Below are 23,025 nucleotides of genomic sequence, written 5' to 3'. Positions count from 1 at the left end.
GGGGAAGCACATTTCTCGTGTAAAATCGTGTGGAACTTTAAGTAGTTTTACAAGAACTCGTTCAAAGTTTGGAATCAAATGGTTAACTATTAACAAACCTGGTGTCTGCAGACGTGGAAAACAAGTGGAAAATTAAATGTAAATTCTTGATGTCGAACTGATGTATTAGCCTAGTATTCGTTTAAACCATTTTTTTCGTGTTGAGTTGTCCAAAGCTAGATTCTTTTACATATTCAAAAAGGTTAAACCTATTTGAGTTTCTGTTGGTCCTTTGAATTACAACACTTTCTGCTCATTAAAACTTGAAACAAATATGACAGCTAAGACATTAGAGGAAATCTGTCACGCTCCTTGTTCATTTTGAACAATTATAGTTTATCTTTTCTCTGAATGCTCAGATTTTATAATCGTCGGCATTTTACATGTGCATGAGTAAGTTCGAAAACTGCTGAAAGTTTACAAATAAGACTTTGAATAGCTGCTGAACATTAGCCACACCTACTGTGCAACTTTCCATTGGCTGTTAGAATTCTCCTCTGCTTAAAGAGTAGTCTACTGAAACGTTTTATCAATTTTTCTACTTCAATAATTCGAACTTTAGCCATTCGAATCGCTTTACGGGACCGACCGGCTTTTGTTCCAATATTCGTTTACGATGAGCAAAGTTGTGTTGTTTGGTTTATGGGGTGGTGTTATAACACCTCGCCCCCTCGAGTCGTTCCAGAAATTCGAAAATTTTATGAACCTACCAAAGTAAGTGACTTTACATCTCCTTTCAATATATTAATAAAGTAATTGGATTCGAACAGAATGCATCGCCCTTAGGGACTTCATATCGAGCATCATTGTCAAGGGGGGCAGTGAGAATGCTCTGGCTCGGGCTGAAAAGGGAAAGCTCACTTTTGTACAGGTAACTAACTATCTTCTTTGCTGTCGTATTCGGTTCAAAGTTTAGTTTATCTGGATAAAAGCAGACTAGAAAATGTAAATACATTTTAAATGCCTTTTAGGGGCTGCAGGCATCATTGGTTTGCCACATCATTAGTGTTTTGATCTCCTTTTGTGTTTCCAGATGGTTTCAGAGCTGGAGGCTGAGTGTCAGATTGAGGCAGAGAGTCGTGGCCTGTCTCTGCCGGCTGAATTCTCAGCCCAGAAGCTCTTTGATGAGTTACGGTGTGTAGAATTCAGTAGGATGGTGCTCAATGCTGCTGCCACTCTCCGGGGGCATGGTACGTATAGTATGTCTAAATAACTGGTGTGAATCTAAAATTGCCATTAAGACCTTAAATCAGAAACATACACCATGTTGGTTGATGCCATGTTTCTGTTCTCATATGTCTCTTTAAGGCATACTCACGTGTGTCTTGGCCAATCTCTGGGTTGATGACAGTCTTCAGAGAGATAATACTGCTAAGGTTCTTTCAGTCTTGGCAAGACATTTTGACTTTGTCTTGCGATCCTGTGATATTGGTGCAAGGCTCCCTGAACCTACAATGTTCCAGACTGCCTTGAATAAACTGGATGTCAAGCCCCAGCAGGTAGGTGTACTATAATGATCCACAAAGGGAACAAGAATGAATATTGTATTGACAATTTGTGCCATACAACCCAGCATTAAGTTTCAGTGCAAACGAACAATAGAAACCATGCTCACTGCAATGATTTTTTTCGTTCAGGCTATATGGTTGGATGTAGATGAAGAGAGTGTGCAGGCAGCAAAAAACCTGGGCATAACTGCTGTTCACATTACTGACATCAGTGAAGCATTGAAGAAGCTGGAGAAATTGGCAAGGTTGGAGGTAATTAACCTAATTCACAATATAATCACTTAGTCATTTTTCCAATCTCAAAGTATTTTTTTTGTTCGTTTTCAAACAATGGACCTTATTAATAACAATTAGTAGGTCAAATATTCAAACATTTCCTTTCTGAGAGCAAGTGTCATGAGTGAATATTAGAAAAATAATTAGGAAAAATTTAAATGAACCGTTTAAATTTTATAGATAGAAAGCAAGATAGCGAGGTGGGCGTGTATGTGTTTATATATATATATATATATATATATATATATATATATATATATATATATATATATATATATATATATAAAGTGTGATTGTGTGTGTATGCATGATGGGTGCATCATTTCAGCCAACGCTCTTACCCTGATGCACCCATCACTCTGGAACAGGGTAAATCTGGACTCAGCAGACCACATGACCTTCTTCCATTGCTCCAGAGTCCAATCTTTATGCTCCCTAGCAAATCGAAGCTGTTTTTGCCAGTTAGCCTCACTGACAAGTGGTTTTCTTAAGGCTATACAGCTGCTTAGTCCCAATCTCTTGAGTTCTTTTTGCATTGTGCGTATGGAAATGCTCTTACTTTCACTATTAAACATATCCCTGAGTTCTACTGTTTTCCTATGATTTTATTTCACTACACATTTAAGTGATCGCCAATGACGATCATTCAAGATTTTTTTTGACCACATTCCTTCTTCGAAGATAATGTTTCCCCACTGTCCTTCCACTTTTTTAATAATGCGTTACAATTCTCAACCCAATTTTAGTAGTTTCAGTAATCTCCTTAGATGTTTTCTCTGCTTGATGCATGCCAATAACTTGACCCTTCTGAAACAGATTAACAGCTTTTCCACAACCACAGAATGTGTCTTTTGACATGGTTGTTAAACAAATGAGAAGCTACTCACTGCATCAGTTAGGGTTAAATAACTTGTTGCCAGCTAAAACATAATCACCCATGCAGTAATTATCCAATGGGAGGCTCTTACCTATTTGCTTAGTTAAATTCGGGTGGTGACCTTTTTTTGGGGGCCAGGCAGTGTATATACATACGTTCAAGTGCAAGTTTGGTTTATTTGTCACATACATAGTCATACACAGTATAACTCGCAGTGAAATAGTTTGAGAGTGCTCTATCTAAACTGAGGGGAAAAAAACAGGGGTACATAAGGAAATTTTGTGTGTGTGTGTGTGTATATGTATGTATATATATATATATATATATATATATATGTGTGTGTATGTATGTATGTATATATATATATGTATGTATGTGTATATGTGTGTGTATAATATGTTTATATACACAGTGGATATATGTGTGTACACAATGTACAGTTCCAGCTTACAAATTTACATATTTACAGTCACATGGTGGTGGTGCTCCCCACAGTTTATCAGTTTCCCTGATTTTTATATATATATATATATATATATATATATATATATATATAATTTTTTTTTTAATATATATAATTTCAGCATTGCGTCATTCCTGGACTAGGACTGAGAGATGCTATGTTACAGTATAAGGCAGTATTAAACTTTTCTATGGAATGGGGCATAGACCTAACCTGCGATGACAGATGCTTAAATGATAGGTGTGATCAAATCAACAGCTTTCTGAGGAGAAGATGCCTCTCTCTTGCACCCCAGAAGAGGTCATCCATGGATATGTCACTATCAAGGTAAAATCATATAGATTACAATGCCAGTGCAATGTAAAACCATGAATTTATTTGAATAGTTGTGCAACCCTGTGTACACGTTATAAGAAATATAGGAATATAAAACAGCTGTCTCTGTTTTAAGTTGACAGCTTGTTGCACACTTTAAGGTTTGGGTTCATTGTTGCCTAGCAGCAGGGTGAGTTATGGTGTCTCTATCTCATTTAGCCTGGGGTGAAGATCCACTATGTGGAGATGGGGGATGGGCCTCCTGTTTTGCTTTGTCATGGTTTTCCAGAAAACTGGTTTTCCTGGAGGTACCAAGTAAGTAGACACAAGCTCAGCCCAGCAGATGTGCTATGTTCTGAAAGCTTTGCTAAAAGAAGTGTCTTGTTAATAATGTAGCCTGTGGGTTAAGAGCATCAACCCAGTACGCTGCAGTGGGTAGCCATTGCTGACAGCAGTTCTCTGGCTCTCAGATTCCTGCCTTGGCTGATGCAGGATTCAGGGTTATTGCTCCAGACATGAAAGGTTATGGTGACTCAACTGCACCACCCGGTCAGTCCATATTATAATGAGCTGCACTGAGTTGATAGTCTTTTCACTGTTATGTCAGTTCTCTCTTATCTCAGAACATTTCTGTGTATGAATACATATGAGTCCTAAGCTCTTGTGCATAGAGGGGAAATTTAAATATGTGACTTATGAAGATAAGATCTAAATGACATCCAGTCAAGCATCCCCCTCTGATTTTATTCCTAAATATCTTTGCAGACATTCAGGAGTATTCCCAAGAAAAGATTTTACAGGTAAGCAAGATGCACTGAGACTTCCAATGATTTTATATAGATAGACACATTGAGATTTTGTGTGTGTGTTTGTGTGTGTGTGTATGTATATATGTATGTATGTATATATGTATGTGTGTGTGTGTGTGTGTGTGTGTGTGTGTGTGTGTGTGTGTGTGTGTGTGTGTGTATATATATGTATGTAGGTAGGTGTATATATAAGTGTGTGTATATGTGTGTAATATATATATATATATATATATGTATATATGTATATGTATGTATTTATATGTATGTATGCATTATATGTATTTATATGTATTATATATATATATATATATATATATATATATATATATATATATATATATATATATAGATATAGTGTGTGTATATATATATATATATATATATATATAGTGTATATATGTATGTATATATGTGTGTGTATGTTTTTATATACACACACACACACACACACACACACATATAAAATTGTAGTAAAGTACACAGTTTCCAGAGAAACTATGTTTCAGACAGAGGTCCTTCATTAGCTGTGCAAGCAAAGTGATTCTTTTCTCACTATGAAGCTCTTTCCTTGAACAGCTGGTGAAGGACCTCTGTCTGAAACATTGTTTCTCTGGAAACTGTGTACTTTACTACAATTTAAAATATCTGTACATCTTACTCCAGTACACTGCAGATACTCACCTGGAAACCTCTTCAGATATATGAAACAATATTCTACTTTGTAATATTTGTATATCTTGCTGTGTATAGGATCTGGTGACTTTCCTGGATAAGCTGGTATGTGTCTTGTTTACTTGACTAATTTACCTGTACTAAGGCTAATGCATAATTGTACTACAATTTCAGTGGCAGATAAATAAAGCAATAAGTATTTTTTAACATGAAATAATCTCTAATTTGGTGAGATTTGTCTTGTGAAGGGTTATTCTGACATCTGAAATTGGCAAGTTAGCTGCATCACTGCAATTAATGTTCTGCAAGCTCAACATCTCATCTTCCTGTCTTTGAAAATTATGTTTTACAATAATGGTTTTCCTCCTTCAGTAGATTGGTTCTCTATACCTGTCTAACATTTCCCTGCTGTATTATGTGTCTTCAAGTACCAGAAAAGATCTAGTTTACTTTAAAATGCAGAACAAATTAGTAGTTTTGCATGTCACTCTATATACTGCATTAATTTATAGTAGATTTAGAATGACTTAAAACTGTTTCAATGCTGTTTGAAGTGTGTAGTTTTTACTTCACACTTCCTTTTAATATCTGAATCTCTAAATACCTTTCACCATCCTAAATGTGCTATTTTTTTTTATTTAAAAAAAGGAAGAGATGATAATGTTCAGCCATAAGAACTTAAGAGAAGTGTCAAGTCTCTTCTGAAAATGTTTTCCTTCAGTGAAGTACAATCAAGTATTGCAACTCATATTTTGTAGCATGAATATATAAGCACTCTGCAGTTTGTAGGGAATTCCTACTTATCAGTGCATTGAGTCACTTTTATATTTTAAAAATTGAATTATTTAAAAATAAGGCAAACCTTTGAGAGAAGAATAAGTAAATAACATGTCCTTTGACCACAGCTTTAGGGGGAGGAAGTAATGATGGGCCTAAGCATCTTAGAATTTCTGTGCTCTTTCAGAAAGTTGATCTTAATATAATAATGCTTATGGGAAATTGGACCAAGCAAAAATCAATACAGCAAAATTAGGGCACAATATGTATAGCATAAATATAAAAACGTATGAAACAGTACAGGAGGAACTAACAGAAAACCAAGACTGTAACAGAATTTAAAAAAAAAACAAAAAAAAAAAAAACAAGAACAGAATTCAGAAAATATGAAGAAACATGAGTGAACCCCTGTTTTATTCTGTGATAAAACTGGAAGTTGAGGATAACCTCTTTGAAATTTTGAAGCAGGTAAATGATTCCAGGTTACAGACCTGGTCCAGAGTTCGAAAACCAGTAGACAAATCTTGGGCAGATCCATAATACAGAAATACAAAATTAGGTAGAATCCTAGGGAGAGCTAATCACAATTAAGGCTTACCTCTCTGTGAAACTAGGTCCAAAAAACCCCCAGACGTTTTAGGACAGAATTTTCAGCCTCAAAGTGAAATGGAGACTTTGCAAGCAAGGAGAAACAAAGGCTGGTCTGAATACACTAGGTAGAAGTGGAGACTGGACCCAGTGACAGGTGAGATTGATAATGATTGACAGGACAGTGTGTGAAGCTGGAAGGAAAGCACATTACAAAGGGTGTAGAACAGAACAACAACAAAAAAATAAACCAAACAAACAAAAAAGGTGCATGGTTCCATGGGAACCACAATGCAGTAGGGGTATACACTGTAGAGGTATACCATAAAACCACCAACAGTGCAGGCTGGCATCGTATGAAAGGAACAAGGCCTTAAAGATCCCCCTCTAGCACATAAAGATGACCCTACAGCAATGATGGCACTCACATGTGAAGGCTGACAGCTCAGCAAAGTAGGCAGGTCGAGTTGTGATCTTGCACACAGGTAGCCAAATGACCAATGTGCCTGGATACAGAAGGACCCAGTCTGAGATACAGGCATAATCCACCGTGAGAAGCAAGTTTAAAGTCTTTAATTTGCAGTAGCTACACTGGTCCAGTGAAATAATGACCACACATTGTACAGATGGCTTGTGGAGATCTTATTTTTTCTTTGAGAAAAATGTTCTCACAGAAGCATCATCTAATCTTCCTGCGCTTTGTGAGAGGATGTTTTTATTTCTTTGTGGCAGTATGCCTAGGAGATGGCATTTGAGCCAGAGAAACAGAGGAGGTGAGGACACTGTACAAACTATCCATCCTAAACAATAAATCACATCCTTTCCATGGCATACTGGTCAAACAGCAGAGCACATTCAGGAATAGATTCAATCAGCCTTGTGGTAGCAAGTAACAGTACAGGAATTAATTCTTACCAACAATCACCCTGTGCAACTAATTTCTGTGCTGGGACATTATTGTGTACTGAGCCCATTCCTAGAACGAGCTATTGCTCATCAGTTCCACATTTGCAATTGGATGCATGTTTACAGCACTGCTGCTATTCATGTAAATTGCAACGCATAACTTGTAGATACTGACCATTTTGTGGTACGAGCACAGTGGGCACAGTATTTCTAATAAATGTTTCCAATAAGGTGCTTGGTAAGGAAAAAGGCATTTCCCATTGACGTGTTGGGCATACAAGTCACAGTACCTGTTGTTCCTTATAAAACGTACAGATAAGTCTAAGCTTAAACTCAGAGAATTCAAAGTTCAGCAGAGAGAAAAAATATCCAGCTGCTGATGAACTGCCTTCGAAATGTCAGATGTCTCATATTCCTAATTCCTAGTACATGTATTGCGTTTATACATGAGCAAGTTCGATTGATGGTGCTACTATGACATGTGGCTAACTTTGGTTCAGTCTTTGAATTGAGTATTCTTGGCTAACTTGACTAAGCTAACCCTGCCTAAAAGGTTTTTTGGAATTCCCAGCTTTTGGCTTAGCAAACAGCCTGCTATTGCATAAAGGAAAAACATTGTTGTCTTAAATTTTTGTGTGATCCTGAAAGTGGACATTCTTTAGAGTTGAGAGAAAAATACTTAACCGAGTTCTCCAACTGCAGAGTCTAAGAAAGGCCTACATTTAATTGAAGTCACTACTATTGAACTAGGTGGTACTTTGGTGCCCCAACCAAGTTAAGGGGTTTCTCATTCCACTCTTTGCTGAAAAATATATAAAAATCACCTTTTTTGATACCTGTTAAAGTTAATAAAAAATGCATGTAAAACTTATTCATCCTCAATATGGACAAACATGAATAAGTACAATCAAAATTCTAGTCAGTACAAGCACACTGTCACAACAAATAAGAGAAATGAGTATATGGTGATCGCATCCGACACCAAAACTGTAACTTAGTTTTATTATTTAGCTTCATCAATGCAGTAGTAGGCTGAAGGAGGACATTATCATGGTAGAATAGTAACCATTGCTGTGAGTCATGTATGTGGGTTCCTTTTTCTTTTTAAATAAATATTTGTTAAATCCTGGGCTTCTTGCATAACCACAAGAAAACAGAAGCTGATGCTGTGAGTTGGCCAATGTTAGTGGCCAATGTTAAATGTCTTAATGATGTATCATGGACATAGAATGTGAAAAAAGGAAGGAAGTAAGCAGTCTCCTGCAGAAAAGTTTAAACTAATCTAAACGGAACAAGAACTACAACTAGAAAAAGTGCAACATTAATGACCCAGAACTGGCCATACAAACTACAGAACAAGCAGCTTGCAGGTGTGCATGTGACACCAAGTTAAACAGAGCAATATTATCTACTTTGTACATTTACAGAATTCACATTTGTATTAAAGTACTATGTTGTTCATTCTGTGTTTAATATTAGCACATCAAGTAGTATAAGATATGGTCTTTACATGTAAGATAGTCACTATGCAAATTAGTTGTTGTAATCCTAGCAGGGAAAAATGACTGACAAATTACATTAAAGCAAATATATAACACATAACTGACAAGGTGCAGATATACCTTTTACAGTGTGTAACAAAGCAACTGACAGATGATGAATGGCATCTGAAAGTTGATACAGTTTGTAAATTATGTGATGGGATTATAAAAAAAAAATTCTTTTCTTATAATTTTCAGGGTCGGAGCTGAACTGTTTAGCTAAAAATAAACTGTGCAAACAGCCTCCTGCTGCTCAGGAAGACAGTGAGAGATTGTCTCCAGCATGGGCTTGGACACATCCTCAGAGGAAACACAGTGATGTTCCCCTCACATCTGCCCTTTTATTGCCATTGTTCAAGGGGCTCTCTGTCATCTTCTGTCTCAATCCTAGGGCCTTGCTCAGGTTACTTTGGTGGGTCATGACTGGGGCGGTGTGGTGGCTTGGAACATGGCTCAGTGTCACCCAGAGAGACTGCGGTATGGACATTTCTAGTATCAAACACACCATCTACCCACAAGCAATTAGTTTAGGCTGATGATATTTGCCCAGTTTAAATATATTTATAGTTGAAAAGATGTTGATGGGTCAGGGGCTGAGCAGTGCAAGGGAATTCAAGTTTATTTGTATAGGATTTTTCATACACAGCAACATGCACGGCTTAGTGGGTAAGGTACTTGACCAGTAATCAGATGATTGCCAGTTCAGGCCCCACTGTTGCCAAGTTGCCACTGTTGGGGCCCCTGAGCAAGGCCCTTAACCCTCAATTGCTCAAAAAAATTGTACTCAGTCATAATTGTAAGTTGCTTTGGATAAAAGCAGCAGCTAAAATGCTGATTTTAAAAAAAGAAAAATTCAAAGTGTTAGTCACCATGCAAATCAGTTCAGATAAGGTTATCAACTTGACAGGAAAATTTGGTCTTCCTGGCTGTGATTCCAATTTATTTGTTTGTTTATTTATTTTTAACTACTCAAGAGCGGTGGCTTCTCTAAACACTCCACTGTTCCCTATGGATCCAAACAAGGACCCAATGGAGAGACTGAAGTCCATCCCAATCTTTGAATATCAAATCTATTTCCAGGAGCCTGTAAGTGATATGCACTATCTTGCAAATTTTTATTTTAAATTAAGAATATATTTTAAGTATTTATTAAATAATTAATTAAGAATAAGAATATAATCTTTGCAATTCCATATAGTTGCATCAAATAACTAGATCTCAACTTAATGTAGTTTCATGTTGGGTAATGCTGGAAATAAATATTAAGGTCATTCTGGCTAAAGGATATTTTTGACACTAAATCTTTTTTGAATTCCATGCTATGCCTAGCAGTTTTCAAACTCTGACAGTCTGAGTTAGCATGATAAGCGGACGTCTCTAACTTCTCCTTTGTAATGTTCATGCTGCTGCAGTGACGCAGGGCCTATTTTTGGGCTGTTGGTTGTTCTGGAAAATCAAACTTAATGTTCTTGTCAGACTGACATTTTCAGTGCATGGTGATATGGTGCCAAGGTTGTGTACAGTTTAAACTATGCATGAGGTTTTAGCACACCCCTCCCCCACAAGGCAAACAGGCAAAAAAAAAAAAGAAAAAAAAGAAAAACACAATGTGAATATGAATTACAGTGTAATATGTTACATAACAAATAATAATGAATTGTCACCTTGTAATTACATTGGCATCAATGCATTTAGAGTAAATACAGAGTAAATTTATTGTTACTCAGTATATTACATTGCAAATAATGCATTTTGCACTGTGGTGGGGTAATTCAAAGTGTTGTGAAACCATAATGTTAACAAAAGTGCTAAAAATGTCTTCCCATAAAATACTGTCAAGGTATCTAGAAAAAAGGTTGGCCTTTAAAATGACTCTTAGGTATTGCCTAATTTATTGACATAGCCTACTGGTAAGACTAATATTAGAGGTAATTGTGCTGATAATACTGGCCCATGCAGTTGTACCATGCTACTAAACCCTGCTACTGGCTTCACAGTGGCTTCCCTCAAACATTTTGTTCCTAATTATTTGAATTTGAAGGGCTGAATGACCTTAGACATGGTAATAAGAGATGTGATGCAGATTTTAATAATAAATATTGAGGGAGGATTACGCTCTTGCATTCATTTAGTACTGTCTTTTGTTTGAATACTTATGCAATCTGTATATTTGGTATATATTTGTTAGTGTATATATAATGTATATTCATTGGTCGCAAAATGTTAGTGTCCTTTATGATAAAACTAAGGTTGGCATTGTTTCAGATTTGATTAATTTTGCAAGACAATGTTAACTGAACAATGCTTATTTTGAATTGAATCATGACAGAGTATGCTCAAGATATTGCCTGTGCTTGTTTAACCAGGGTGTAGCAGAGGCTGAGCTGGAGAAGGACCTGACCAGGACTTTTAAACTGCTGTTCTCTGCCAGCAGTGAGACCGTAAGCCTTCTTGTAGACTGGTGGGCTACCAGTGCAGTAAAAATGACCCACAAATATTAAATCTCATTTGGTTTGTTAGCAGTTCCTTCTGAGTGTCTCTAATGGAGCTGTTTCCTGATTTTATTCAATGATCTCAGCCCCACCCTCTTGACATCATTTATTGTTTGTCCTACTCAAATGTGCCTGACTCAACACCTGATTATGTATCAGCTAACCACTCTAGTCTCAGTGGATTGAGATGTGAGATGGTTCCCTGCTCTTGCACTGTGCATAATGGCTTTAGGGTCCTCAGCATTTTTGCAGATCAGATGGTGACCTGAGCTTGTAAGTTTTTGATATGTTTATGTATTGATAAGATTCCATCAGTTGTGATTTTAGTTGTTACCTCACCTTCAGTTAGAGGAGCAGCTCAGTACAAACGAGTCTTGAAGAGGCATTGCTGTGAATCAGACACATTGGCTGAGGGTAAAGGAAGTGCATAGACCAATTCATAATTCATACCCATTCTTCTAAAACTGCACTCTAAGAGAACTCTTTCAATCATTGATGCTTTGCACAAAAATACACAATGTTTTGACGATGTGGTAAGTCATGTGTCATGGACAAAGAATGTGCAAAAAGGAAGGAAGTAAGCAGACTCCTACAGAGAAGTTTAAACCAATCTAAGCGGAACAAGAACTACAACTAGAAAAAGTGCAACATTAATGACCCAGAACTGGCCATACAAACTACAGAACAAGCAGCTTGCAGGTGTGCATGTGACACCAAGTTAAACAGAGCAATATTATCTACTTTGTACATTTACAGAATTCACATTTGTATTAAAGTACTACGTTGTTCATTCTGTGTTTAATATTAGCACATCAAGTAGTATAAGATATGGTCTTTACATGTAAGATAGTCACTATGCAAATTAGTTGTTGTAATCCTAGCAGGGAAAAATGACTGACAAATTACATTAAATCAAATATATAACACATAACTGACAAGGTGCAGATATACCTTTTACAGTGTGTAACAAAGCAACTGACAGATGATGAATGGCATCTGAAAGTTGATACAGTTTGTAAATTATGTGATGGGATTATAAAAGAAACCAAAACACTTACACTAAATATTGCTCAGATATGGTGCCATCTATGTAGATATTGCTGTATATGCACTTTTTTTCTGACATTGAACAAAAAAGAATATAACCTAGAGCTTTTCTCTCAGAATAGAGCATGAGATTAGGGTGAAAGTGATGATAAAAGATGCCAACGTTACAACCCCGTGCACTTGCATTCCGATTTGTCCAGAGTACACACTCCACTCTGCATTTATTGCAAGTGGCACAGTCAGGCTTTCCATATTTACGAGGTTTGTCACAGCCATCAGGAAGCAGCACTGATGGGGATCAAAGAGCATGCAGCACTCCCGTTGCTGTGTGACTCTGCATGGTAATGAGGGACTGGTAAAAGGGCGCCCATCCGGGGGTCCTCTCCACGAGCAATGAGTGCTCGTTGCCCAGCAATAGCATAATTCAGCCTGGCTGAGATAGCCTGCTTCATCCTAATGGGGGTGGGGGTGGCTGTTTGTATGGGACCCCGCTCTCCTGGCAGCCTTATATCTCCGCATTCATTCCTGCCCAATAGGGAGTCACCACCTCATGGAGTGGGTTGACCCTGGAGTCCCACCATGTTGCAACCATTAATGCCATTTAATCCACTAGGTCTTGTGGGGAACTTATTACTGGAGATGGAGTTTCAGGGTATTATTAGCAGGGCAAAGGTGTAATGGATTTGAAGTCCTTTTCTCCAGAGAATCCAAGAAGAGCTGAGATGTGGAGCTGAGATTATATATGTTGGAAATAATTACATTTAGACATGGTCTTTCAGTCAAAAATTTAATGTAAAATAAGGTTCAGTGTGAAGTTCAAGAAATATTCATTTTAGAAGCAAACTCAAAGCTAAAAGGGCTACATGACTTCTGACATCATAGTATTTTATTTTTCAGTCTGTAGTGCATGATGAGGCCACAAACTTATCTAGTTAGCTATGTTCCACACTAGTGTTACATTATACATTATAAAAATTGTTATATTTTTTGCATTGTGGAGTAAAAAGCATGCTTTTTTTGGGGGGGGGGGGTGTCACAGGATACACATCCTCAGGTGGATATGACTGGGATCTGCAAAAGAGGTACAGAACTAAACATAAACTAATGTAAAATGTGTATATATGGATTAATATTAAATGAATGCTAACATTAAATACAACGTCAACAGTGTGTTCAGTGCTCATTTTGATAAGCTTAGACATTGCGTCAAAACTTGACTGCATGAGGAGGTGATACTGTAGCTTCCTTTTTTTCTTTCCTGTTCTTTTCAGGAGGTTTGTTTGTTGGTTTACCAGAGGAAGTTCCCAGAAGTGCCTTGCTGAGTGAAACAGCTCTGCAGTACTATGTCCAGCAGTACAGCAAACAGGGCTTCAGGTACTCAGAGATGGGACGAGTTGTTGCCTGAGAGTATTTATTGCTTTCTGTTTATTTTCGGTGGAAGACTGCTCTGAAACCAGCAGTAATACCCATTACCATGTCAGTGTCACCTCTGTGGTCCTGTGATCAGAAACAGGCCAGTGTTAAATGGGTTCGAAAAATTACATGGTGAGGGATGCAGTAGATTGTAAATGTATACTAAATGCACCTATAAGGTAGGTGTACATAAACTAGCCAATGATTGTGGGTAAAAAGGACTAAATTGTATGATGACTGTATATAATGATCAAAGCCTCCGTGCCTTTACTGAGGAAATGTTTTGTCCAAGGGGACCACTTAACTGGTATCGGAACGTGGAGAGGAACTGGCGATGGATGTGTTCCAGGCCATGGGGCAAGGCAAGTATGCTCCAGCTCCACCGGAAGCACTACAATTGTATGCTAGGAGAGTTCCAGCTCCACCAGAAGCCCTTCAATCGTGTGCAAGGAAAGTTGTGGCTCTGTCTGGCCCAACCTGGGGCGCAGCCCTTCGACACAGCCCTTCGGCTGGGCAGGAGCAGATGTCTGTGCCGCTCACTCCCTGCCATCTGCTCATGTCCTCCAGACATGTAGAAGGACCCTGCATCTTTGATAAATGCAGCTCTGCTTTTGATTTTTTTCTTTTCTTTTCTTTTCTTTTCTTTTCTTTTCTTTTCTTTTCTTTTCTTTTCTTTTCATGTTGTGATGGACCACAGCCAACCTTTGCTAACTGCTGGCTTCTGCTCAGCAAAAAAAAAGCTACAATTTTATTTATTCCAGATATCTGGAATAAATAAAATTGTAGCTTTTTTTTTTTTTTTTTTTTTTTTTTTTTTTTGCTGTTAGCAAATGTGAACAGCTCGTTTCACATGTTGCACTATGAGCACCAAGCATCATGTGCTTCAGGAAACCCTTTTGCAACATGCAGATCCTGATTCCTGCTTTGATGGTGACTGCAGAGAAGGACAGGATACTTCTGCCCATCTTTACCACTGGCATGGAGAACATGGTAAGCCTGCTGTTAGATTAAATGTAGTTATTAAATTATTTGTTTAACGACTTTGCATTTAACATAATCATATTGTCATTCAAGGTGGTGTAATATTATTCACATGAGATTATTCAGTATCTTGCACATTTTTTGGTGTATCAAATTTGAAGATTCCCAATTTAACAAGAGGCAACATTGAAAACTGTGGACACTGGACACAAATGGAAAGGTATGTTAGACTGCCTGTAGATGGCTGTAAAATGACCCAATAGGTATAAAGCATTCATGCATTGAGCTTTGATGGTTGCACTCAGTTCAGTGTGCATGTATTATTATATTAAGTATACAAGTCACTTACAGGGGAAAAATGATTAAATAATTAACCAAAATATTACTATTTTTAGGATTTCAAACTACAAGTCTGAGTTTTACATCACAATTTATGCTACAATTATATCTATTATACTGTGAATCTTAATAGATGTGGTTTTCTGTCAGATACTAACCATGTCATTCTGTACACAGTGAACATATTATGATATGTAAACATGGGTTTAAAGGTACAGAAGCACCCACTTTTCCTGATCTTAAATAACCCACACTTAAGTCCATGTCTCCACATTACAAAAGAGATTCCTCAAATCCTTGAATGTAATTAAGAACTATAATATATTGGCCTTTAAAATCCCTAGGATGTTGTTTATTAAGATGCCACCGCTATGTTGTGGAACTTTGCAGACCAGATGATTAAGTAACATGTTTGCTTGTATATTTGGACAAAATCAATGTGGTGGAGAAAACTGAAGGACTTTTTAAAAGCTGACAGATCACACTATACATGGACTGTCCCAGTGTTAGAATTAGAACTGAAAGAAATGAGAATGATGTGTTTTTGTTTTGAAAAACAACCATCCAACACACACACACACACACTCCTTAATGACAGATGACTTGGTGCTGAAGCCCCATCTATCTCTGCTGAGATCTAAATAATTAATTTCCGGCTTCTCCTGCCCACTCCTGACCTTTAATCCAGCAGGTCCTTGGGGGTGGGGGGTGGGGAGTTCTGGCTGAAGCATGTAAGCAGTGGCACATTTTATATTTGCATCTGTGCTTTTTTTTTCCTCCAAAATTAACAATATGCAAAATTGAATAAGTGAGTTTCTTTTTAGTTTTCAAAGTCTATATGGGTGGTTCTATTAGAGTAAAGTAATCTGCTGACCAAATATATGAGTAGAGACTTACAAAGCATTAAACAGGTCACAGATGATTCGTGGTCAATAGTTATTCTGAAGATGTTCAAATCTGTGTGTGGTGGTATAGGGATGTTTGTTGTCATGTTTGCATGAGTATGTGTGCTTGAACCTTTGATCTTATCAACTTTTTTCTTTACAGATGTAGTGAAGTATATTTAAAGTGCTTTTAATGACTTTTCTTTATTAGGCCTTTGGAGGTCAACAAAATTCTGATCTCCTGGCTGACAGAGACGCACCAGAAAGCATCTATTTCCATCTCTCCAAAGCTGAGATGACTCTTAAGAGTTTGTTCAAGAATTCAAGCTTCCTGCTACTGCAGCTGTCATTTATATAATTCTGTTTCTATGCTTTTCATAGTTCTAGGCCCTGCACATTAACCTCCTGAAATATGCCTTTAAAAGACCCAAATATTCTTTATTAAAAGCTTTACACAAAGCAATAAATGGCCATGTGTGTTTTGTAAATAAACAGCTTCTTCACCACTGTGCACTCAACACCACTGGGGAAATGCACACAACGCATTTCTGAAATATTTATCTTCTTCCAGCTCCAAAGCACAGCTGGCAGTCAAGCAATTCAATTGTCACATTGTTATCAAGTCTACTAGTGAGTCTCTGGCTGTCATTTCCTGAGATGTACCTTTGATTACAGTCAAGGAAACTAGCCCCTAAGAATACTGTGTAGGCCTCTTTGTTAAGTTAGGCTGATTAGTCCTGAGTAGGCTTTTTTAAGTGAGTAGAAGTAGGTGTTTCAGGAGCACAGACAGTGCTAGATACACGATGCCATTGTTATCTCTATCTAAGCAGGAATTCCAAATTGCAGCTCAGAGGATTCAGGGATTATAGTTAGTTATTTTCAAAAGCACAATTTACCAAATTAATGAATCAGAAAGACTTGGAAGACTTGGCTGTAAACCAATTTTAAACCAGTACAGTACCTTTTGCCATAACAAAAGGTGTGCAGAGATTAAAAAAATGTTAAGAAAAATATACTGTTTCACAGTGAGTGCATTGTAGTCACCTGTTCAGACGTGGATAGATAAATCTCACCACTTGTCTTATACTTGTCTTAACAAGCCTTGGCCTATTATCAGGAACTACTCAGGGGGTGCAGAGCGATGACAGTATTAGGTAATGCAGCTACATTTTGGGGTTTTCTGAACAAGGCTAAAATCTCCCAAGAGACAGTCTGCAGGGCCAGAATGGGAAATGTTACAGGCCATGCAAGAAGACTGCTAAGGAGCTTTCCGACCTTGAAACCATGACCACTAACTCTCTGGGGTATTGTCAGAAACTGAAAAACTGTCTGCAGTGGGCTAGACTGTGAAATAGCTTCCCTGCTATGTAACAGTTAAAAGTTAGGAATATTAAAGACTAAAATGTGAATTTCTTAGACTTTTACTTGTTTACTGGATGAAGGTAATACTTTTTATCCTCTTGCATATTCTTATACCACCATAACACAGTCACCAAAACCACAGATTCTAGGAGGAAGAAAAATCTCATCTTCACATTTGTGACACTTTGCTGACTGTAATTAAAACAGATTTTCACTTGTTTCATGGTTAATAAAAACTGCTACTGATTGTGTGAGCTGGCAACTACATTCTTGCAAGAGAGAGCTTCTTCAATTAATTTATTATGTAATATAATCTACCATTCACACTAGAAACAATAGAGAGGGACTTACCAGACGAAATGGCTGTTCCGATTCAGTGGTTTTGTTCAGACTGATTTTCCTTTTTATTTCCTGGGGGGGGTTTTTCGTTTCAAAGCTAAATAAATAAATAAATAATATTTAAAAGCATTAAAATAGCATTAATTATCTAGACTTATTTAATTTTTCCTGTAATGTTCTTGGAAAGAACTGTCTACTGATATTTAATTTCAGTTCTCATTTTCAAAGAAAAGGGCATATAAACAAATAGAAAATATAGTCCTAGCATTTACATAAGAAAGGGAAAAGGCAAATTGCACTTTTGCACATCAAAACTTACTTTGCACTACACAAAAGGCAATAGTCAGGCTAGAAAATACAGGCTGATCACTTGGTTTGCAATTGGGGTTGATTGTTTTCACTGTCATTATTGATTGTGAGGTCAGGGCATTAAATTATAAAGCAGCCTTGATGAGAAGAGTTGTGTTTGATGCCGATGATACAGTTCTAGATTGGCTTAAAGATTCTGACTTTGAAGTGTCACACTAAACACAGTGAGACAGTTGCATTATTGAAGGCTCATTATAGAAGGGAGCTCATAAATGTGGTGGCACTGTGACTGTGCCTAAACCAATTAACTTTTTCACAGAGTGTGATGGCAATGAGATTTAGCATAGTTAAGCACATTATGCAAATGATGATAAAATGGCCATTTATTTTAACTGACATTTGAAAGGGAATAACTTGCTGATCACCTCAAGCTGGTGACCTCAGTATGTAGAGTTCTCAGGCATTGTACAACTGTATTTTATGTCTTACAAACAGAGCTTGAGTATATATTTGACTTATATTTGCCTTATATTATTGTGGTTTTGTATGAGTTTATGTCACTATCTGTGACAATCAGCAGCAAATAGATGAAGGGGCTGTAGCTAATCATATGGAGCACTAGTACTGTGCTTTGATTTCAGACTTCAGTCTGGAATGCCCTGTATGAATGGAGGATAGAAACAGGAGAAGGGAATACAGTCTGAATGCAAAATATAAAACAGAAAACATTTCTGAAAGGCCCTCCTTCTCTCCAATAGAAGGTTCTGCACAGATATACCTTCGCTACTTTTTAAAGTTCCAGCCTGATTTTTTTCCCCGTTTTGTGTGTGTGTGTGTGTGTGTGTGTGTGTGTGTGTGTGTGTGTGTGTTTAAATATGAAACCACCTATAGCTTCAGAAATAATCAGGCTGTGCATTATCTTAACTCTTGTGAATAGTCAGGCTGTGCACCATCTTATCTCTTGTGCACGCTCAGCAAACCTTAGTGCTGCCACACCACTAACCAGAGAGACCAATAATCACTCCACTATCCAGAGATCAATAATCACACCACTAACCAAAGATCAATAATCACTCCACTAAACAGATATAATCAATTCACTAAACAGGCAGATCAATAATCACACCACTAACCAGAGATCTATAATCACTCTGACTGTGAATGTCAGCGATCATTTCAGACCCTGTAATACTTAAATAATACTTATATGTCTTGTAATATTATATGTTCATACTAATGTTTGTTTGCAGCCTCCTCTTAAAGATTTCATGGCCAAATTTATTTTCATTACATATTTTCCTTGACATCTAGTCCTGTGAGTAAATACCAAATTCTCTACTTAACATCCTCTTCTGTTTTCTCTGAAGGTCTAAACCTTGTGTGAAGTACAGGATATAGACAAAATAATAGAAAAAACAACTTATATTGGTTTATTATCATTGAGGTTTATTGCGAACTATTTTTTCCCCTTAGAACATCCCTTGTTATTCTTGTAATACTTGTAATACTGTGCTATATGTTTTGTAAAAGAAAATTTAGGTGTGCTTTAAGAAGCAAAATATTGACTGAGTACATAATGACAAAGTGTAATAGGTCAGTGTGGGTTGAAGGCTTCCTTTAGATTCCAACGAGTAATAGGGCAATACTGAGATGTAGGAAAAATGTAACCAGAATCAGTATCATCTTTGCATTTATTACACAAGATTATACATGTAAGGGGTGGTTGGGCTTTGGTTTCTAAATGAAATACAAAAGTATAAAAAGTTGATTTCTAAATGAAACCAAAGTGAAATTAAATGAAAGATTAAATATAAAAATCAGACATACAAATTATGTAATTTGCTTCTGCACTTGATAATTTTTAAAAGCAATGTATTTGGCAATTAATATTTAATGCCGGATCCCAAAATCTAAATATGTTAAACATCACATTTATAACATTGAAATTAAAATTTTGTTCAGAATAAAATATTTAAAATGTCTGTTCATTTTAAAATATAAGAAAATTTTAAGTAAAGTATTATTGAGAGCAGTGGTAAATGTACTTGACTAGTAATCGGAAGGTTGCCAGTTCAAGCCTAAGTTGCCATTGTTGGGTCCCTGAGCAAGGCCCTTAACCCTCAATTGCTGAAGTTGTATTTAGTCATTATTGTAATTTGCTTTGGATAAAAGTGTCAGCTAAATGCCATAAATGTAAATGCATTACATTGAGTTAAGTATTATATCTCAAATGGCATATAAGTGGAGATGGAGTTAAAACTGTTCTGATATTCCAGATGTCAGCGATCATTTCCTAGGTTTAAGCATGAAGATAACATTTCTGATACCCCTTTTAGAGGATTCAAAATTGTGACAGAGAACAGAATAGTAAACGAAATTTTCACATTGGCGATAGTACAACTTGAGGTAACTTGCAACTAAAATATCTCAGAAGAAAAATGAGTATACAAATAACTCATGGCCTTAATTTTGAACCATGTATGTATTCTAATCCGTAATCCAATATATGATACCTTTTTCAGCTTCACAATGTTGGAAGTGAGGCTTGTAATCAGTTTGGCACACATATCCACGGTATGAATCCACATGTTAAATTATGGATTATGGGATGCGCTCTTAGAGAAATTACCGTTTAGAAAATTTGAATGTCTCACTTCTGCCACCAAGTGGTAATATAGATTATGTAACGAATATGGGGAGTAACGGTATATGTGGTTGAATATATTTAAATGCATAACATAGGAATATATGCTACTAATTTCCCTTTTTGTTCATTTTTCTTTCTAATATAAACTGTTTCCACCTCTTTGAACATCTGTCCAAACCATCCACTGCAATATTTACTATCTCTATATCTTTTACTACAGTACACTGCAGTAACTCACCTGTAATCTATTTGTCATATTATATACGCATATTTAATTATTATATATATTTTTGTGGTTGACAGTGTGAATTGTTCAGGTTCCAATAATTACAGACTTTCTGAATCAAAACCTTTTCTTCTCGAACGGTTCACGCCAGGTTGGAACTATCTTCGCATAGACTTTATCAATCTGGAAGTAAATTGAGGGGGAAAAAACATTAGACAAGAAATGCTTTCTACAGTCCAAATCATTGGCCATATCATCTTGGCTAATTCAGTAACATATTCAAGTATGAAGCTGTCACGTTTTCAGTAGGAACGAGGCAAGAGGCAGAACGCAAATGCGCGCGTGAGAGCAAACACGAAGGGCAAAAGGGAAATACTGAGAGCAAATCGAGTGAGAGGGGCAAGCGCAACTGAAAGACAAAAGCCAGGGCTAAAATAAACAAAACAATCAAGGATAATCAGACGCAGGTGAACATAACAGGGAGAACTAAAATACGGAGTGGAGCTCAGGAACAGACGAGGGGCGGGGAAAACGAAACCAAGGAACGGAACAGGGAAGTGAAGGAAAACAACAACAACAACAACAACAACAACAACAACAACAACAACAACAACAACAACAAAAACACGACAGAGAAATCATAAAACAGGGAGGCCAGGAGGGTGGCCAATCGTCACAGAAGCTACATATGTGCTGTAAGAAATCAGACCAGACTGAGGCCATATTATAAGTGGCAAACCTGTTTTTGTTAACTTCCGTTTCAACATGAGTTTGTATTAAGGAAAAAGCAGAACATGTAATAAATATAAAAATTGTACTTGGTGATCTCACTTATAATTTGTATAAAATTAATTTCTCACCTGCTCTGATTTTTTGACTCCATAGCGTAAGAGTGTTGCCTGGTGTTCACTGTTGTGGAACAGGATGTCGAAGGTGATTGGTTTAGTCATTGCATCTTCGATTTCCGGCTTGATGTGGGAGTAGAAGTCTCGTGGTGGGTGCTTCTCATCCAGGTAATTATTCACTTTGTACTTTTTGCCGACAATGTCAATTGGTTCCAACTTTACAGAGGAGTTCAAAGCACGACCAAAGAGCAGGAACTTTGTATCGGAGTCTAAAATATGATGAAGGGCAATAAAGCTTTTCAGCAATGCTATGCAGACAAATAATCATGTATATGTAAAAATCATATATATTTAAAGAAGTTATATATACACCACCTACCCCTGCATGTCAAATGTGCAACATAAGGAACCCCATCCCTTTCTCCATAGTATACTCCAAAGTGGGAAAAGTACTTGTTTCGAGGGAATTCCAGAATGTCTCCTGGGTAAAACTTCTGGCATGAGTTTTGCTGTAAAAGTTGATTTATTTAAAATAATTAATTAACCATCTTAAAGAGATTCAAAGACACTCATTCTTTATCCTTTTACATCCTATACTTGCATGGCATAAATGTCTCTAACATGCTCCTGCCTTTTATTAAAATGTGAAAACACACTTGTATATACAGCCTGAAAAAAACAACCTTACTTTTTAATCAATACATACATTTTGATCAAAATATATATACATAGTCAAGCTTATTAATGAATTGTTTTAAATCAATAATACATATTAGAAAATATGAACTGCATCCACAATAATTTATTAAAACAGCTTACCGAACCCATTGATGTTGGCTATGTGGATCTACTGCAACTCAGAAAAGCACCGTTTCTAGAGAGAGCTCTCACAACCTTAAACACACTGAAGCATCAGTGGGGTTACAGGGGACAATAGCTACACCAGCGTTCTCCAGAATACCCACTGTTTTATTACAAAACTTTTACATATTATGACAGTGTTCATTCATGTGAGTAGTCAATGCAACAATGCACTTTTAATAGGTACACCTAATGCTAGTACCCAGACTACTCCTGACAGCCACACCCAGGAACTATGGGTAATGACCCTGTGGTCATTGTTGCTTTGTAGCACTGCTGCTAGGGTTTTTTATGCTTGTCTTGTCTTGTTTTGTTTTATGTTGTTGTTTGAAATGATGGATAGCTATAATATACATTTATGTTAGGCTGTTTACCAGGAAATATATATATAAAAAGGTGTTATGGATGTTTGGAGTAATATGTTCTCCAAAGATCATGAGAGTTGCAGCCTTACTATTCAGATGGGGTATGAAACCACTGATAGATAGCTTCATAAGTTGTCTTTCTCT

The 23,025-nt window shown here is 36.9% G+C and overlaps 2 protein-coding genes across 2 annotated transcripts; one reads left to right on the top strand and one right to left on the bottom strand.

Annotated features, from left to right (window-relative positions):
• The first annotated feature begins 519 nt into the window (after positions 1-519).
• ephx2 (epoxide hydrolase 2, cytoplasmic) lies at positions 520-16,394 on the top strand. Its single transcript, XM_027002455.3, has 19 exons — positions 520-753; positions 826-910; positions 1,073-1,229; positions 1,348-1,538; positions 1,677-1,799; positions 3,422-3,490; positions 3,698-3,793; positions 3,949-4,027; positions 4,244-4,278; positions 5,038-5,064; positions 9,163-9,248; positions 9,746-9,857; positions 11,138-11,212; positions 13,350-13,392; positions 13,582-13,684; positions 14,016-14,085; positions 14,633-14,713; positions 14,866-14,924; positions 16,139-16,394. The coding sequence occupies exons 1-19, from the start codon at positions 656-658 to the stop codon at positions 16,224-16,226; spliced, it is 1,677 nt and encodes a 558-aa protein (XP_026858256.2). The 5' UTR covers positions 520-655; the 3' UTR covers positions 16,227-16,394.
• Positions 16,395-19,610: 3,216 nt separating this feature from the next.
• On the bottom strand, positions 19,611-22,676 carry plaat1l (phospholipase A and acyltransferase 1-like). Its single transcript, XM_027002431.3, has 4 exons — positions 22,475-22,676; positions 22,035-22,164; positions 21,671-21,924; positions 19,611-20,993 (listed from the first exon to the last, which is right to left on the bottom strand). The coding sequence occupies exons 1-4, from the start codon at positions 22,481-22,483 to the stop codon at positions 20,928-20,930; spliced, it is 459 nt and encodes a 152-aa protein (XP_026858232.1). The 5' UTR covers positions 22,484-22,676; the 3' UTR covers positions 19,611-20,927.
• Between the last annotated feature and the right edge of the window lie 349 nt (positions 22,677-23,025).

The sequence above is a fragment of the Electrophorus electricus genome, chromosome 10 (assembly GCF_041902795.1).
Source record: "Electrophorus electricus isolate QZ-2024a chromosome 10, ASM4190279v1, whole genome shotgun sequence".
Classification (NCBI taxonomy): Eukaryota; Metazoa; Chordata; class Actinopteri; order Gymnotiformes; family Gymnotidae; genus Electrophorus; species Electrophorus electricus.
The sequence above is the reverse complement of the archived record's forward strand: the minus strand, read 5'-3'. Positions and strand labels throughout refer to the sequence as shown.

Coding starts and splice junctions, on each gene's coding strand:
- ephx2 (XM_027002455.3), top strand. CDS start 656: ATGAGCAAAGTTGTGTTGTTTGGTTTATGGGGTGGTGTTATAACACCT. Junction 11,213..13,349: donor TCTCTGCCAGCAGTGAGACC/GTAAGCCTTCTT, acceptor GGGGTGTCACAG/GATACACATCCTCAGGTGGA. Junction 14,714..14,865: donor CCACTGGCATGGAGAACATG/GTAAGCCTGCTG, acceptor TCAAATTTGAAG/ATTCCCAATTTAACAAGAGG.
- plaat1l (XM_027002431.3), bottom strand. Junction 21,925..22,034: donor TGCACATTTGACATGCAGGG/GTAGGTGGTGTA, acceptor ATCATATTTTAG/ACTCCGATACAAAGTTCCTG. Junction 20,994..21,670: donor GAGTCAAAAAATCAGAGCAG/GTGAGAAATTAA, acceptor ATTTACTTCCAG/ATTGATAAAGTCTATGCGAA.